A 19,453-nucleotide genomic window follows, 5' to 3' on the forward strand; every position below is an offset into this window, starting at 1 on the left:
TATTGTTACAGCGGCAAAAAGCATATTTCAACGTACGAGCAAATGTACGTTAAAATATCAGTTGAACCATAAACGTCAAATGCAATCCACGATATTACCGAAGAACTACCGAATTATATGAAGAATACACGTGTCTCCAATGTTACAAAAAATATTATTACGATGTATGCCGGCCGAGCTCTAATATGTTGCAACACGATGAATGAAAGTCCTCGAATGAATATTTACAGTGCGCACATCGATATTGAAGTTAGTTTCGCGGAGATGCCATTTTTCTCTGCGATAATCAAATGATAAATGAAGTTAATATTAAAGAATTAAGTACACGAGACACGATATTACAAAGAAGTACAATGAGTTAAAGAATCAAATGAATATTTACATTGTGCACATCGATATTGAAGTCAGTAAAATTCGCGGAGATGCCGTTTTCCTCTGCGATATGATATTAAAAGAAGTTAACATTGAAGAATTGAGTAAACGAGACACGATATTACAAAGAAGTACATTGAAAGAATTGAATACACGAGAATTATTTATAAATGAAATTTATATTCGAGGCTTATTCAGAAAATTTTAATCGAATTCGAAATAACTATTGCCGCACATATTATTAAAATAAAACAAGACGTTTTTTTTCATGAACATGTTCAAACTAAAACAAATTTTCACGTTCCCGCAATCACACGACACAAGCGATTTATCAGAAATTCTGATCAATTAATGCTCATCAAGCCCAGTTCATTGGTTATCAGCGTTCCGTTAAAAAAACAACAACAACAACAAAAAACAAAAACAAACCTAAGCACAAACAAGCAACATTAACAACGACAAAACCGATTTTATAAGCAAACCTAATTCCGATCACAGAATCACAACATCGTCGCGTAATTAAATAATATCTACTGGCAAAGAATCTGATAGGTGTGAGATACCCTTGCCCTTAAGCCCTCGTCTCGTACTTCTTTCTCGTTGCTTTACCCTTCTACTTATTAAAACACATAGAAGAACAAGAACAAGAAACTAATAAAAGGAGGTGGATTATGTCTCATTTCCACTTTACAACAAAATTGTGAGTTTTTCTACAGTTCCTTTCACCAAAACAAAAAAAAACAAACAAACAAACAAACCAAACAACAACTAACTAAATGCATGCTCGAAAGAAATAAACATCAAACAACAAAACAATCAAACAAGCAACAACGACCACAAAATACAAGATGTTACCTCAACAACTGCATAACTCAAAATAGCATTTCCAATTTCCTTTTCTTTCTAGAACGGTCAATGTGTTGTTTAATTTTTGTAGCAATTATGTCTACCACCTAACTCATTCGCTAATTTATTTTCGACCAAGAATGTTTTCCCAATAACGTTCAAGCAATGTAAGGACACCATACGCTAAGATTAAAGGTATTTACAAAGTAAAACTTCACTAAGAACAGCAGAAATATTATGAAACCTCGATCCTATACTTTTATTATTCAGCATTCTTTCTTTAACGATTTATGCAAACACCTGCTCCTAGTCCCATTTGTTTTCAAGACCGAACCCTAAGTATGGTTATTGTTGACTACCTTAGCACATAGATCAGTTCCTTTAGCACTCGCAGGGATGGAGCACAGCTACTCTCGCATCACCGCGTTAGGTTCGCAAGCAAACATTTTTTTTTACAAATCTACAATAGTTTCAAACACTCCTTTGACAATACTTTTTTTCCCGTTTATTTTGTTGTCTGTAGTTAGCACTGAGCGTATAATTATCCGGCGATGCATGTCCCTCGGACATTTCTTAATTTCAGATACAGTGTCATTCCTCGTCCTTCTTGGATTTTATTTTTCTTCGGTTACTAATATTATGATTAAGTCATTTATTTGCTTTATATATTCTCAGTACAACTCAGTAATGTTCTAATGATAGTGATTTATCCCACAAGGAAGGGTGGATGAGCACTCAGAACCTCAGTATGATCAGCAAATGCCCCCACTGAGTCGTTTACTGGACTGGACCTTCGTGACGATCATTTAAAGTAACTTAAGTCAGTCACACATGACACTGGCTAAAATTGACCAAGTCTGACCTTATTTACTTCACTCTTTGGTTAGGTTTTTTTTTTTAGGTCTTTGATCTCGAGTCACCAACTTCCCGCTGACCTACCCAACAATTTCCTCACTTCGATTACAGAGATTTCCTCCGAAAACCCAAGCCAATTCATGGGTACGTTTTAAATAAATGTCTAAATGCGTGAATTAACTCGAATTTGGAGTTCAGTATACCAAACACCAGGAGGCGAACTCGCTGATATTTGTATTTAACATCACTGAATTTGTTTCATTTCTGCTGCATGTATTGAAAGAAAACGATAAACATACCCTTCGATTAGAAATTCACACAACAAACAGAAAAAAAAAGGGGCTACATAAGAGAGTTAATTTCTTCCTATCTTTTGATATGCTGTTCTTATTAGATACAATTGATGGATTTTGAATGGTAAAATCGAACTTTTTCCAAAAATTAAACGCCTAACGTGACTCATGTTCATATTCCCTTCTGCATCTTGATCATAACTATCACTGTTTTTCATTACCGTGTGTTTCCTATTCTTCAGTATTAAATCTCTTAGATAAGTGATTTCTCGCGTAAATATTCGGTTGAGGATTCCTACTTTAGTTTACGTTTTGCCCCATTTCACTGAATATCTTTTGATCATCTACGCTGCAGACGTCCGTCTTGTTTCGCTTTTATACGATCATACATTGTGTACTCCAATTTTTGTCTTGTTTTTGTTTCCTCGTATTTGGTGTTCCTGTTTTCCCTCAACTGAACCTTCCGTATGTATATAAAAAAGGGCTATCATAATAATTGAGTTTTGAAGACTCGTTTGGTGAGAAAAACCACATGGTTTAGTTAGAACGCGTCACTGAATTTACAAATTCCTTAAAATAAATGTAGCTGTACTCTGCTCTTGCTACTTTCAGAAAATTAGAGGACTTCCGCCGTACAGTCCTTCTGTGTTACAGATCGTAAATTTCATTTATTGTTCCACTTGAAAACAAAGGAAACATGTAACCTTTTTAGTCCATCACAGCCTACTCTCTCGACTGAAACAAAATGCACGTAAAAAGACTTCGTCCGCAGTTTGCAAGGCTAACTTTCCAAGTTCACGAGCGCGGTATCTCACACTTCTCACTTTCTTTTCCGTATTTCAAACAACGTTTGGCATCACACAGCAGCAGTTTCAATTGAGATTACAATCACTTAATGACCGGTAGAAGTATACGTCACCTCTAATAGACGAGTATCTTAAATAAAATAAATAAATAAAAAGTTTTATCCACGTTGAAAAACGATGCGACCGTTTTAACTTAATTGTCATCCATCACAAAACACGACGATACACACACCCGAACCACCTACAGTTGTACATTCACAATTTTAGTATGGCTTCCAACTTTTTCAGATTTTACAATTAATATGTGTTTTCAGCACTTGTCGTGCGTTTTTTTTTTATATTGACAATAAACTCAAACACTCTGAAACCCCTTCCATCCCCCGGGTCATTCAGGTGATTCTTCCTACTTACCACAAACATATGCCTTTTCTCGTGACTACAACGTAGGTCATCCCACTTTTGTTGCGAGATACCCTTATCCTTATTAATTCCCACATAGGCAATTCTATTCATATTCAATGCGTTTGCCCAAACCAATATCGAACAAAACAAAAAATTAACACATGCACAATCCACATTTATCCGCCTTGTTTTTTACCTTGTGGTGTTGGGATTTTTCATTGTTAGATGTAGCTATAGTTAGTATTCCTTTTCCATCGCCAATTGTTCTCTTCCTTATTTGGAGCTGGGGACAGCTCCGTCTAAGTGGGGAGTATTTGTTAAACAATAAAAATGGAAGCGATGGAAAATGTTCGCAGTGCGCACGTTTTTGACTTAACATTATTAAAGGAATTTTATTCGGTGTTTGGGATTTATTGCAAAATTCATTCGTTTCGGGAAATATTTATAGGTTAAGGAAAAATATCATAAAAAACAATTTGACTCATTTTACTTGGTGTTAACTCCTGCGCATCAGCACTGATCAAACGACATCCTCTCCCGAAATGAGAAAATGATTTCTGTTGATTCATTCTGCTTGGTCTTGTTGAAGGAAAATGTCGATTGAAGAGTTACGTTAGCCACTTGTGACAATTGTTATAATATATGTTTATAGTGGAGTTGTTGTAAGCGTTCTTGTTGATTGGTTTGAGTAAGCTACTTCACTACTAGTAGTATTGGTTTTTCTAAGTCAATTGATGATGGATAGAAAGTTTCTCCTGACATGAATTCGGTACAAAGGAGATGTACCAATTTGGTACATCTCCGCGGTAACACTTCTGTTCACGAGATATGTCTAATTAGAGCCTTTGGCAGATGACAAAGCTTTGTTTATATTAAGTATTTCGTCTAGGTTAACATTTTTGACCTTAGTCTGGTCTTCCTTCGATATTTACCAGGAAATGACTACCCTCCTTGTTTTTAAGAGTTAAGCGTGTTTCCTCGAGTTTTTAACCGAAATCTTGGCAGTGGATAACTTTAATTAAGCTTAGTGGTTTTATAGGTGTTTTTGTAGTCAAACAACTATTGTTTTAAACTCTGCCTTGTACTTTGAACTGCATTTTTAATTTGCTCTTTTTAGTTTGCGATCACGTTCGTGGTTAAATTATGGAAAAGTTGTAGCCAATCATCTTCGATGAAGAAGCTTAACACCTTCTGAAAATTGACAACAACCTTAGAATTTCCAACTGTAATTTTAGTACTTTCCTGTGTGTTAGTATGAAAAGTCTGTTTAATGGTATATACCTTGTAGTTTTTATATTGTTCTCCTAGTTTTATATTGGCCAGTTGACTTAAGCTTAGCAGTGAAAACTTCGGTTAAGAGTCATTTCGACAAAGCAATTATCTCGAAGGTTTCATGCTAATGAAACTGTTTTAACCAATCGGATTAGACTTACGTCAGCATTCGCGTGGCGCTAAGCAGCTGGTTTCCTGGCTGATATAAAAGTGCGTGTAACACTGATCTTGTAGAGAATTGTAACATAAGAGTTGTGATAACTTCGTGTCACCTGATTCAAGAATTAAAGAGAGTCGATTGAACAAGAACTTGTGTGTTTGTTGTTAGAACCTGCTAGTACCCCCAGTAAGGTTCTTCAACAAAAGAATAAAAATCAAAGCTTTCTAAGTCAGCCTTACCTGGCTATGACGAAAACACAGAAATAGATAAAAAATACTGGGCAAACGAGGATGGCAAAACATTGTAAAAATTCCAGTCTGTTCTCTTCAAGGCCAACAGCAAATGATTTGGCGTCATTGGTTGCAAGACTGTGTATACATGTCTCTCAGGACGGGGATTTTAAGCACATTTTAACTGACAGTGATCTTTTTTATCCAATCAATGGCCACGAGGGTGCATTTGACTCCAGGAATTTTTGGGTGGGGGCATGCCGTTACGATCCTCATGGACCGTTAGCCTTTACAAGACCTGTTTGACTGCAGTTTGCGACCCTATTCCAGACTAAGCATCAACAATCCCTACCCTATTCCAAACTAACTATGAACCAGAAATTGATAACACCACTGATCAATTACCCATGAAAGAGGCTCTATCAATTCAAATCCTCTAATTTCTACTCCCAATTCCAAGCTAAACTACTGAACAAGCTTTACCCCCCGTCAATGGCTCGGATTAACATAACAAGCTAGTAGGGGCAGGAAAAGGATGGAACGAAAGCGATACTGATGTCACAGTATCAATAGCAGCTACCGCGGGTCATTTAAGCCATATGGGCATGTCCGGCGTTTAAGAGTATGTCTGTGAGTCATGTTCACGAATATGTATGTATATATAAGGGAAATTTTCAGTCATCGTAGTCTGAGGTAGCGGAGAGAATATGCTCAATTTGAAAACGGGGACTGGGGTTTGGTGGTGTTGTGGTTGTTGTTTTTGTTGGAAGACGCAACTTTTTTGCGTGTTTAAGAAGATCAAAATAAGGAATTTATACCCCTTCTCAGCTGTTTGACGTGAATTAAACGGAAGTAGTCCTGTGTGGCTGGGATCATTAATTTTGTATCATACTGGGTCCATAACGCACGAGTTGCAGCAGCGGCTTGTCTGTAATAGGGCCTGATACGGGGGTATCTAATTTTACGTCAGGCCAGGGGCCTGACTGGTCAGGTTTAAAATAGCGTCACGAAATTGGCGTAGTTTGACCCATTTGAAAGAAAATAGAGCAAGGGTTTCATGAAGCATGCTGCCACCACCCACTCATACCCAAGTACTCTTTCTAAACCTTCAAGTGGTGGTCATAGATATTTGTTACTTCCTGTACTTTTGTGCTTTACTCTAGTAGCTCTTTGTTTATCGGTAACTTTGACTTGTCATCTCTTGTGTACTTTCCAAGAGAGGATTTCCTCTCTCGTGATTCTCTGTTTATACCCCACCGAATTAGAAAAATAACGTTCAAAATAAAAACTAACTGATTACTGATATTGTATTACGGACATTTTCCTCTAGTTTTTAATCATTTGAGTGCAGACACATTTGATTTATATTACCACCGTAACGCCATGATATCGTACCCTGATCTCAGCCAAAGGTCTGCAAACGAGTGAGATCTGTAGAATCATTCCCTTATGGTAGAAAATAATTGAAGCGAAAGGGTTCAGTATTGTGCCCTATCTTTTAAAAATATCTGGGTCAATGAGAAAAACAACACAACACAAAACAAAAGCAACAACAACATAAAGTAAAAGATTAAAACTAAAAAACAAAGCCCGAATCAAACTGATAGAATCACTCAATCATGCATTACAAAGCTGAAATGTATCCGAATTATCGGAGAAAGGCAATATCATGGTACGAGCAGTTAACAGATATTTAGTTATTATATTTTAATGTATGAAAATATTTCCGTGTGGATTGGCAACGCCCTTTACTGAGTTGGTTAGCAAAGGCTGTCCCACATGGGGCAATCTCCTCTTGTATCACCATCAAAGTAATAAAAGAGATTGTTGCCGTTAAGATGAAGTCCACAGTGGTCTAAATGGAAGGATTAAACAATTTACAGCTGAGTGACCCGGCCTTCTGTCTCACTATACTGCCAGTGCCCTCCTTGAAAACGATCCAGTTGTTGATCCAGATCTCAGTCAATAAACTGCCAACGAGTGAGATCTGGGTAGAGAAAACTGTGCCTTGGCCTCTAAAAAGGTCTGAACCAGTAGTAAAATACAGAAAGAAAGATCAAAGGAATTAAAAAAAAAATACAGCATAGTAAAGGAATTGGTAGGTTTTTTGGGCAGAAAAAAATTGAGTAAGCAAGTTTTAAAATGACACCTACGCCAAGCCAAAGATTTAACTCCGTTAATTATAAATCATCTTTTAAGCGATTTAACCAATATTAGAAATCCGGCCGGAGCTTTTCTTCAACTTGTATTACTCAATGTTTTGATTTAATTCTTTATTATTTGTAGGCTCCTGCAAAATTAACTTTAGGCCAAAGTTAAACTTCGTTTACTTAACATGCTAATAGCATTGAGACGTTTGTCATTGAAATGAAATATAGACTAGACAATGTTTTTACCATGGCCAGTGGCTAATGAAATACTGCTACAGCAATATATATACGGGCTGGGAGTAACCTTTGCTCAAATTAAATTTGATATTGAATACTTAATTCTTGTTGATTCTCACTTAAGAACAGAGGAGCCACAATATTATCGCCTCTTCACCCACACTACTGCCTCTTACATATATGATAGTCTAGGACACGTAAATAGAAACAAAGTTGATAATGGTTCTGTCTGTGAAGGGCATTATTTTTTGATCTGCGAATGATTATATAATTGGCGATAAGTCTCTCTATGTAGCTTTTATCTCATTTTAACCAGGTGGAACAAAAAAAGATTGACTTACAAAAGAATGAAATTAACGAACAAAGATATTACCATGTGGATTAGCTACTCCTTTTTAGCTCTTTTTACTGATTTGCCTTGTTTGTGCCACATTGATCATGTATGGGCCAATCACCCAGTGTACTACTGTCAAAACAATAGATGACACTGCTCCTGGACAGATGAGGGCCGTAGGTGCTGCTTAACACAAGGGATAATGGCATTACCACAGCACACTGCTGTCAAACTTGTTTATTTGACCTTTGAGTTTTTTTCTCGATCATTGTGTAGGCTTAGTGTAACAATGAACAGATCTACAGAAACGTATTTTAAGGCTTTCAATAAATTCACAGTTCGTGTTTTGTCAACAAAACCAAAACTTCCAAAAGCAAATCAAATACTTACTTAACGAACAAAAACGTTACCGTGTGGATTAGCTACACCTGCTAACTGATTTGCTTGGCCTTTACCACATGGATCATGCACAGGCCAACTGTTGCTCATACTACCGTCAAAATAGTAGTACAGAGCGGTACTGGACATGTAAGCTCCGGTACTGTCTAACGTAAAGGATGTTGGTACAACCCCAGCACACTGCTGTGAAACCTGTTTAACCAGTTTACAGCTGAGTGACCCGGCCTTAAATCTAACGATACTGCCAGTGCCCTCCATGCAAACGATCCAGTTGTTGATGTTACTTTTAATCAGAGTCTGGTTACCAATGTTGCGCCACAAAGCAAAGTCCATTGCTTCATAGTGGGTCTCGCTTAGTGGAACTGTTGTAGATACCCGAGTATTAGCACTGCTGGCTTTCCAGGTGGGACAAGGGGTGATTGCGTTTGAGCCACTGTTAAAATTTTTGTAATCCGTGAATGTATAACTCCAAACTAATGTCCAGCCCCCTCCATCTGTCTGTTGGTCGCAGTAAGCCCGGAAAGCGTTCCCATGGAAACCGCCATCTGGGTCAATCCAGTAGACTCCTGAGGCAGCCGAGGGTACTTTTAGTTTGAGTTCCCGACAGTTTAACACGGGTGATGCTTTGGACTGCCCTGTGAAACCCGAATATTGTGATTAGATAACGAGTTGTAAAGACGAGGGGGTGGGGAAAAGATTTTTCTAACCAAATAGTGAGAAGTGTGGGGGTGGTAAGAAGAGCGAGGGAAGTAACTCCGCTGTTTTGGCTTTAAAATGTAAAACTCTGTACTTTACCAATAGTATTCGGTTCAACCAGTTTGAAGTTGTCTGCAGTTAACCTTTTGATTATTTCATTCTTGCAAAGCAAAGCTGACCGGTAAAGATAAAGATTCCCTTTTGAATCAATTTCCAGAACTTTGTGCCTTTCTTGATCCAGTGCTCTAAAAGGAGAAAAAAGGGTTTTTATCATCATATACCTCGATTTGACGTGCTATTTGCACCAATTAAAACTGGAACAAGAGAGAGCATTGGGCTCGACTCGGGGAAAGCAAATGAGGTTAAAAAAGGGAGAGATAGCTCTCTTCCTTCCTGTTTCCTTCCTCCACTCCCTAGCCAATTGAAAAGATCAGTGGAGAGAGAGATTTATTGGGGGGGGGGGGGAGGGTGGTTGTTCGCTTGCTACAAGTACTTTGAATTGAAATGTGATAAGGTCGAAGTAACTATTGGTCTAGCTACTAATAAGAGACCTTCGCGTTATCAAGAGCACTTCCCGTCAATTACTTTCCGTACGGATCTTTGCCTTTACTAAGGATCTTTAGGGACTTCTGTGCCAACCTACTTCCTATTTCCAAAAATAACGTGAAATTCACGTACGCTAGCCAAAGCTCTAAGGGCTACCTCTTTGTCCTATTATCCTTTCTTGACTTGGAAGAATAAGTACAATCGACTCCCGATAACTCGATCGAACCTTCAAGGGAAATGGAAAACAGTTCGAGTTTCGAAGCAAATAACAAGAACTGAGAAAAGAAATGGGATCCAGATAGGGGAGAAATACAAGTATCATGCACGATCACTTCAAGGGCATCAGAGATATGTTGATATTTTGAACACGGGGAAAGTAAGCAACAAAGCATGATTAATCAGCACAGCGCTAAACAAAAATAATTTCGAGATAGCGGGAGGTTCGAGTTATCCAGGGTTCGAGTTACAGTAAATGTATGAAGGAAATCCAAGGGAAATCGATTTTGGTTCGAGTTATCGGGAGTCAACTGTACGCACATCACAGTGCTAAGGAATCTGATCAACCTCGTTCCAGGGCTTTCCGCCCCTCCCATTTTCTAAAGAAAAAGCCCTGCTGACTAGGTTGTAATCTAATACCAACATCTGACCCGACATGATTCATGAACCGAAATGTGTTTATTTGCTAGGCGAGTCACAAAGAACAATACCCCTCAGTTATCCAGATTGAAGTTTGAACGTGAATGTAGATAACTAAGCTCTCAATTCCAAATCGTATGACGTCTGTCTCATCTTAACTATTGAAATAACATGAAACATGCATGTTTGCATGAGATTCGGGCGAACGTTTAAAGGGGTAAACCCTAGCTGAGCATTGCGAAAAGCACAGACCTTCACCGGAGCAACGTTAAGAATTAAACACTGCCTTACCTGGCTAAGAAGAAAACACAGAAAACGATTAACAAACTGGGCAAACGAGCATAGCAAAACATTTTCGAGTTTGCACAAGGCCAACCAACAATGCCACTCTGCTCTCGTCAGCAACTCAAAGGCACTGACTTAAGACAATAAAGTAGCTAGCTAATGTTTTTACTGCAAAAGGGAGGAGTTTCAGCGCATTTCAGTGGACAGATTTTTGGTTTTCGTCCAATCAGGGAAGCTTATGCTGGCAGAGGCCTACGAAGGTTAAAAAGGTCAGTATCATTATTAACTTGTGTAGGAATGTCTGACGTCCAAGGTATGTTTTTTTGGACCCTTTTGATTTCTTTGGTCTGAAAGTAAGTAGAACATATTTTATTCGTCCTACTCTACCATAGATATGGTAGAGTATACATGCACCGTCTAGAACCCATTAAAACTGGGGTCTGGAGTATATCTTTATAGGAGAAAATTGATGTTGGTCACCACTGGGACTTAAAGGGTTCGGTTTTGAAAGAAGATAAACGTCAGGAAATTGGGGCAAACGGAAGTGGCGTCTCACCAGGATCAGCTGGCTATCACTTATCAGAGTACAGTGTAGGTGTTACAAAATAAACTGAACGGCTTGTTTGAAATAGGAGTGTCTAATTCTTTTACGTCAGGTTCGATAGGGCAGGGAATGGGAAATCGAACATTTTGGTCTGAAATGGTGAAAGGCTTGCAAGGAGCAAGCGCACGCCTCCACCTGATTCCTTTCGAGAGTGTTCCACCCAAGCCTTCAGGGAGTACTGTCCGTAGAGGATTGTTGCTTCTTACTTCCTGTTCTTCTCTGTCCTTTACTAGCATCCTGTAACTTTGTAGGTAGGTATGCAGGCAATTCCCTGTTACCCAATCGTATTAGAAAACCCGTTCAAAAGTAAACAGCTGTTTTTTAATACTGTGTCATGATACAGTATTCTTCTATATTTCGCTAATGTAAACATGCGACAGGACTCTCCTACTCAAATCTCAGCCAACTATATGGCAGCTATATATCCTTTTTTGCCTCAGTCGCGTCGTTATCTTGATTTTCTAAAATTACTAATTTACATCATCAACAAACTGTTCAATATACCATTTTTTCCAGTTTTAACTTATTGCTCCCGTAGTCATGGGGAATCTATAAATAAATGTGATGGTAGCGGGGAAAAAGACTCCATTGAGAAAACACATATACATTCTTGTAAGATGTGTTTAGGTTAAACAAACGTTCACCAAATGTTAAATCGAGAAATGAACTTGGTAGATTATCTCTCAAGTTACAAATAACAATGAATATTTTCAAAGTTTGGATTCACCTTGAAAATCAACCCCCTTACAACATCGCTAAACTTTTCTTCAACATATCGGATAAAATGGCCCAAGAAAACAAATCTACGACTATAAACCAATAAGTTCAGTGACCAGATCGATAAAAAATAACTGGACTACTGAGTAAAAAAGACATATATTACACTTCGATTAAATTTTGCAAAAAGCTTATAAATCTGGCCGGCATAATAGTCTTCCCATGCAGTTCACTCCAGCTTCAATTTCTAATCAAGTGGAACAAGCAAGAGAAAATAGTTGGCTTTTTAACGAACAAAAATATTGCCATGTGGATTGGCAACGCTTTTTAACTGATTTTGTTGGTTTTTACCACATGGATCGTGTGTGGGCCAGTCGCCGCTTGTATTACCGTCAAAGTAATAGTAGAGACTGCTGCTGGAAAGATAAGGCCCCTCACTGTGTAACGCAAGGGATGTTGGTACAACCCCAGCACACTGCTGTGAAACCTGTTTAACCAGTGTACAGCTGAGTGACCCGGCCTTCTGTCTCACTATGCTGCCACTGCCCTCCTTGCAAATGATCCAGTTGTTGATGTTACTTTTAATCAGAGTCTGGTTACCAATGGTGCGCCACAAAGCAAAGTCCATTGCTTCATAGTGGGTCTCGCTTAGTGGAACTGTTGTAGATACCCGAGTATTAGCACCGCTGGCTGTCCAGGTGGGACGAGGGGTGACTGCGTTTGAGCCACTGTTAAAATTTTTGTAATCCGTGAAGGTATAACTCCAAACTAGTGTCCAGCCCCCTCCAGCTGTCTGTTGGTCGCAGAAGGCCTGGAAAGCGTTTCCATGGGAGCCACCATCCGGGTCAATCCAGTAGACTCCTGAGGAAGCAGAGGGTACTTTTAGTTTGAGATCCCGACAGTTCAACACAGGTAATGCTTTGGACTGCCCTATGTAAACGGAATGCATTGTAATCAGATGAGTTGTTGAGACGATGGGGGAGGCGGATTTTTCTAACCAGAGGAAAAAGAAGGTGCAAATGAATAGGCTTCTTTTGGTGCCAAGCATCTTTGATTATACATCACCGCTTAACTATTACAGTGTATGCGCGATTTAGTGCTTGTATGGAAGCCGGGAATCACCCACTCTCTGATAGGCCACCGTAGCCTAGCGTCGATTACCTAAAACAAGTCGTTCATAAACCAAGGGGCATTTATTTTTTTCCTTGTGGCCTGTATATGAGAGTTGTTAGTGTACTTAGTGGAGAGTTGGGGAGTGGGTAGCCTGCGAACAGCAGACGCATTTCCGGACGACCGGAAATGCGTCTGTTGTTCGCAGGCTAGGGAGTGGGGCGAGAGAAGTAACTCCGCTGTTTTGATTATAAGATGTAAAACTCTGTACTTTACCAATAGTGCTTGGTTCAACCAGTTTGAAGTTGTCTTCAGTTAACCTTCTGATTATTTCATTCTTGCAAAGCAAAGCGGACCGGTAAAGATAAAGATTCCCTTTTGAATCAACTTCCAGAACTTTGTACCTTTCTTGATCCAGTGCTCTAAAAGGACAAAACAGGGTTTTATCATCAGATACCTCGATTTGACGTGCTATATAGTCTCCAAGAGGATGCGCCAATTAAGACTGGAACAAGAGAGGGCTCTGGGCTCGACTCGGGGAAAGGGAATAAGATAGGAAAAGGGAGAGATAGCTATCTTGCTTCCCGTTTTCTTCTTTCACTCCCCAGCCAATTGAAAAGATCAGTGGAGAGAGAGATTTAATTGGGGAGGGGGGTGGGGGGAAGGGGTGGTTGTTCGCTGGCTACAAGTACTTTGAATTGAAATGTGATAAGGTCGAAGTAACTATTGGTCTAGCTACGGATAAGAGACTTTTACGTTATCAAGAGCACTTCCAGTCAATAACCTTCCGTACGGTTCTATTGTGTTGCCTTTACTAGGGATCTTTAGGCTTCTTTGGGCTGCATTTATGCAGTCGGGCTTTTTTTTCAAAAGTGACAGCTTACAGACTTCTCTGCCAACCTACTTCCTATTTCCAAAAATAACGAGAATTTCACGTACGCTAGCCACGCTCTAAGGGCCACCTCTTTGTCCTTTTATCCTATCGTGACTTGCAATAATAAGTACAATCGACTCCCGGTAACTCGATCGAACCTTCAAGGGAAATCGAAAACAGTTCGAGAATTGTCGGAAGTTCGAAGCAAATAACAAGAAGAAAAGAAATGGGATCCAGATAGGGGAGGAATACAAGTTTCATGCTCGATCCCTTAAAGCGCATCAAGAGATATGTTGAAATTTTGAACACGGAGGAATAAAGCAAGAAAGCTTGATTAATCAGTACAGCGCTAAAAACAAATAATTTCGAGTTAGGGGGAGGTTCGAGTCATCGAGGGTTAGAGTTACCGAGGGTGAAATTACAATAAATGTAAGAAGGAAATCAGCGAGGGTTAGAATTACCGGGAGTCAACTGTACGCTTGTCACAGTGCTAAAGAATCTGTTCAACCTCGTCCCAGGGCTGCTACCGCCCCTCCCATTTTCTAAAGAAAAAGCACTGGTGACTAAGTTGTAATCTGATACCAACATCTGACCCGACATGATTCATGAACCCAAATGCGTTGATTTGCTTGGCGAGTAAGACAGAACAATACCCCTCAGTTATCTAGATTGGAGAGAGAAGTTTGAATGTGAATATCGATAACAAAACTCTCAATTCCAAATCGTATGCCGTCTGTCGTATTTTGTCTCGGTAGTGAAATAACACCAAATATGTTTGCATGGAATCCGGGGTAACTTTTAAAGGGGGAAACCCTAGCTGGGCATTGCGTAAAGCATAGACCTCTGTGGCATAGACCTTCATCGGAGCAATGTGAAAAATTAAACACTTTCTTACCTGGCTAAGAAGAAAACACCGAAAACGATTAACAAAGTTGGCAAACGAGCAAAGGAAAACATTTTTCTTTTTGCGCAAGACCAACCAACAAATATCGCTCCGCTCTCTTCTGCAACTCAAAGGCACGTCTTAAGACAATTAAGTAGCTACCTAGGTAATAATAATGTTTTCCCTGCAAAAGGGAGGAGTTTCAGCGCATTTCAATGGACAGATGTTTGGTTCTTGTCCAATCAAGGAATCTAATTCTGGCGTATGGCTTACAAAGGTTAAAAAGTCAGTATCATTATTTAATTGTGGGAATGTCCGACGTCCAAGATATGTTTTTTCGACCTTTTCGATTTCTATGGTCTGACAGATAACGTTCTATTCGTCGTACTCTATCATAGATAGGGTAGAGTATACACGGGTACAGTCTAGAACCCATTAAAACTGGGGTCTGAAGTTCAGTATGGCTTGGCAAGATTTTAAATCTCTCTCCGGTTTTCAAAGAAGATAAACGTCAGGAAGTTGGGTCAAACGGAAGCGGCTTCTTACTAGGATCAGCTGGCTATCACTTATCAGAGTACATTATATGTGTTACAAAATAAAAACGGCTGGTCAGGCTCGATAGGGAAGGGAATGGGAAATAGCGTGTTTTGGTCTGAAATGGTGAAAGGCTTGCAAGGAGCATGTGCACACCTTCACCTGATTCCTTTCGAGAGTATTCCACCCAAACCTTTAGGGAGTACTGTCAGCTTCCTGTATTTCTCTGTCCTTTTCTGGCATCCTTTCATTCAATTGGCGAATCAAGCTTGACCTGTAATTTTGTAAAGGTGGGTTTGCTCTCCAGCAATTGCCTGTTACGCAATCGAAGTGGAAAATCCATTCAAAGTAAATTGAAGGAGACAGCTGATTTTTAATATTTTATTATTAACATATTCCTCTACTGAATAAGCCAATGCAGAGATGAATCAATCGACATGCAAACGAGTGGGACCTGAGTGAGATGTTTGAAAAAATCTAACAGGAAAATTACGACCATAAACTAATGAGTTCAGTGACCAGATCGATAAAAAATTAGCTGGACTTAGTAAAAAAAGATATGCAATAAAATACAAAAGAAGTAAAAACGATATTAAACTTCGATTAAATTTTGAAAAAAGCTGATAAATTTGGCCGGTATTAAGTCTTCCCATGTAGTTTCAATTCAATCTCCTTCTAAAAAAAAATGAAACGACAAGAGAAATTGTTGGCTTATTAACGAACAAAAACATTGCCATGTGGATTAGCCACATCTTTTAAATAATTTGCCGTGTTTGTACCACATGGATCATGTGTGGGCCAACTGCTACTCGTACTACCGTCAAAATAATAATAGAGACTGTTGCTGGACAGGACAGGGCCGTGGCTGTTTAACGCAAAAGATGTTGGCACTGCCCAAGCACATTGCTGTGAAGAAACCTGTTTAACCAGTTTACAACTGAGTGACCTGGCCTTCTGTCTCACTATACTACCACTGCCCTCCTTGCAAGCGATCCAGTTGTTGATGTTACTTTTGATTAAGGCCTGGTTACCAATAGTGCTCCACAAAGCAAAGTCCATTGCTTCTTAGTGGGTCTCGCTGAGTGGAACTGTTGTAGATTCTCGAGTGTTAGCAGTGCTGGCTGTCCAGGTGGGACGAGGGGTGACTACGTTTTTGCTACTTGTAAAGCTCGAGTAATCTGTGAAGGTGTAACTCCAAACTAGTGTCCATCCTCCCCCATCCGTCTGTTGGTCACAGTAGGCCTGGAAAGCGTTTCCATGGGAACCGCCATCCGGGTCTATCCAGTAGACTACTGAGACAACCGATGGTCTTTTGTTTTTCAATCTTTACAGTTCAAGGCAGGATTTTCTATGGATAATCCTACTAACGATTTCCCCACCTGAAGTCCGCTATAAAGAAATATTGAGCCCTGTTAATAAATTCCAGAATCTAACGGGGAAAATTTCGAATTGAGACCTCAGGAGCCACAAATCACCCTTTAAACACATGAATGTCAGCACTAGTAAAATAGATACGACTAGTCCCCATTTTTTCTCAGGGATAGGAGAGTGAGCGAAACGCGAGTGCGAGTGAATCCCCGAGGAAAAATGGGGACTGCTCGTAGCCTACTAGTAAAAGGAATTGGGGTGACCACAAGAGTTTTACGAAAAGACCTCTAGACTTCGAAGAAATTCGAACCCAGTTTAGGTCTGCATTTGCTCGAACTTGCTCAGACAAAGATACCGAAAATGACTGACTTTTCAACCAACACAAATGTAAACATTTGGACTCCTGACTTTGCTGTATTTATATCATTAAAAAAAGGGTTTTGGGTGAGGTCTCAAGAGGCGAGCGTGAGCCTCACACCTCACACGCAAAGCGTAGTTCAAATTTTGAAAGAAAATACATTGGCAAACTAGCTCAGGAAGTAAGGATTAACAACCTACTTATATTCATAAAGTTTTACCATAAGGGATACCAGTTCACAGTTTCTAACAAGTAAAAGATGCAATAAGCACCTCCGTCATAGCGAAGAGTATACTCCCCGGTAACTAAGCTCTCAGTTCTTACAGCGTGCATCTCATTAAAATCGTTAAAAATAACATAACATCACACAACTTCAAGATTGGAACCGAACTCGTTGAAGTCGATTATCCCTGAGCATTGAGAAAAACATTTAGCTTCCCAGACTCAAAATGAGAAAATCAGTTAAAAAAATCAAATTAAAACCAGTTCTAAGTCGCACTCACCTGGCTATGAAGAAAACACAGAAAAAAATAAACAAACTGGGCAAACGAGCATGGAACATTTTGAGGTCGTAAAAAGCTAACTAAACCACCGTGCTCTCCAATCTCGTCAGCAAGTCAATGCAATGGCAGAACTGACTGCAAGACAATCGCTAGGCAGGTAATCTCTCAGGATAAAAGTGAGGAGTTTCAGTGCTTTTCAACCGTCTGATTTAATGTTTTTGACCGATCAGTGGTCCCGAGGGCGTAATCTTGGAATTTTGGGGTGGACACGTGCCACTGGAACTAGTCCTGATCAACTGCAATTTTGTAACCATATTCTATTCCTAATCCTATATGCCAGACTAAATATGAAGCAACTGAACTCCAATCTCCATATCACTGATCCATTTCCCATAAATACTTTATTTAAACTCGACTGATTTCCTAACCCCATCCTCCAGACGAAACAACTTAAAAACCTTCCTCTTCCCAGTGACACTACTCATATACCCCACATATGACAGCTCCGCGGATCGGTGCAGGCCCCGTTTTGTACAGCAAGCAAGCGGTTCGAGTTGGGACAGGCCAAGGATGAAACTATAGCGATACTAATATGATGCCATTATCAATAAGAACTACCCCCGGGTAATCTTGAGCGAAATATAAAATGTCCGGTGTTCAAAGTTCCGTATGCTTTTAGTTCTTCTTTAGTTTGTTCTTTGTAGGTTCCTGCCATATTAATAATTGGCCAAAGTTACATTTCGTTTACTCAACAATGTAATGGCTTTGTGACGGTTGTCATTAAAATGACACATAGACTCTGAGACAGTCTTTTTACTCGCCTCAGTGGCTAATGAAATAATTAAAACAATACATACACAGGCTGGGATAAACGACATAAACCTTTGCTCACATTAAAGTTTTATATTGAAGACTAAATTAAATTTGATGCCCACTTAAGAACAGAGAAGCCATAATATTATCGCCTGTTCATCACCTCCACACTTTTTGGTTTGGTTTTGTTGGGCCTTCTTGCATGGCAAATGGTAGCAGTGCCAGCTCAAGCCGAAATAGGTAAGTTGAATACTTGTTAACCATGCAGGCAATTTTTCTATATCGTGTCAACTGATCAGCTGACTGGTGAGGTTTCTAAGGTTGTTATGTCTCTCTTCTACTCGTCTGAGGTAGCTTTCTTGACAAGTTGGTTTTTTTAAGGGGTGCAAAACGCTCAAAAGAAATTTATGCTAAGTACGTACACATCCCACTAACAGATGAGTACCTACTAAGCTTCGATTTTAAAAAGCTTCAAAAGTAATACCTTACAAAACGAACTAGCAAGAAGCAAGTATTTAAACATCTTAAAGATAGAATTATTCATCAGATTGGAATACTAATTGCTTGTCATAATTGGGAAATTATGCTATTAAATTATCGGTGGTCAGTCAAGAAAAATATGAACATTCCCAATACGACAGCTGAACTATTTATTATGATCTTCGATAACTAATTGTGTGGGGTTCATGCAACAAAACTTTGTTTGACGAACTTGAACGCATCCAGTTAGAGCATCCAGTAAGAGCTGCTAAAAAAATTTACCGTCCAGACTGGTGCACCCCAACTGAAGACGTTTTGAACACTTTCAAACGGAGGCCTATGCGGCATATTTATTTTCACCGCCTACTTGTAATAGCTCACTCATGTTACTCCCATGCCTCCCTCACTAAACGACTTATTAGTTAAGAATAAAACGAAATGCAGGTTAAGGAACAATTATATTTCAACATGCCGACCCCCGAGAAAATTTACCTGTTTAGAAAATTTTAAACACTCTGTTATTTTTTTTAGTACTATTGGTAGGTTTTAATCCCTTTTTATCTTTTATAGTTTTAATTACTTTTTAATTTTTCACACGACCACATCAGCGTTGCTATAGTTTTATCGTGAAAAATAAATGTTTTACTCACTTATTAACTTACTTACTTACTTACATACGTGCTTACTTCC

The 19,453-nt window shown here is 39.2% G+C and overlaps 2 protein-coding genes and 1 pseudogene across 2 annotated transcripts; all 3 read right to left on the reverse strand.

The window, feature by feature from the left end:
• Nucleotides 1-8,202: 8,202 nt before the first annotated feature.
• On the reverse strand, nucleotides 8,203-10,650 carry LOC140923269 (uncharacterized). The gene is made up of 3 exons (XM_073373353.1): nucleotides 10,526-10,650; nucleotides 9,152-9,297; nucleotides 8,203-8,991 (listed from the first exon to the last, which is right to left on the reverse strand). The coding sequence occupies exons 1-3, from the start codon at nucleotides 10,585-10,587 to the stop codon at nucleotides 8,348-8,350; spliced, it is 852 nt and encodes a 283-aa protein (XP_073229454.1). The 5' UTR covers nucleotides 10,588-10,650; the 3' UTR covers nucleotides 8,203-8,347.
• A 1,364-nt stretch (nucleotides 10,651-12,014) lies between these two features.
• Nucleotides 12,015-14,424, reverse strand: LOC140923542 (uncharacterized). Its single transcript, XM_073373617.1, has 3 exons — nucleotides 14,411-14,424; nucleotides 13,227-13,372; nucleotides 12,015-12,770 (listed from the first exon to the last, which is right to left on the reverse strand). Exons 1-3 carry the CDS (start codon nucleotides 14,422-14,424, stop codon nucleotides 12,127-12,129), a joined length of 804 nt encoding a protein of 267 aa, XP_073229718.1. The 3' UTR covers nucleotides 12,015-12,126.
• A 1,531-nt stretch (nucleotides 14,425-15,955) lies between these two features.
• LOC140923543 (uncharacterized) lies at nucleotides 15,956-18,185 on the reverse strand (annotated as a pseudogene).
• Between the last annotated feature and the right edge of the window lie 1,268 nt (nucleotides 18,186-19,453).

The sequence above is a fragment of the Porites lutea genome, chromosome 13 (genome assembly GCF_958299795.1).
Source record: "Porites lutea chromosome 13, jaPorLute2.1, whole genome shotgun sequence".
NCBI classification, from domain to species: Eukaryota; Metazoa; Cnidaria; class Anthozoa; order Scleractinia; family Poritidae; genus Porites; species Porites lutea.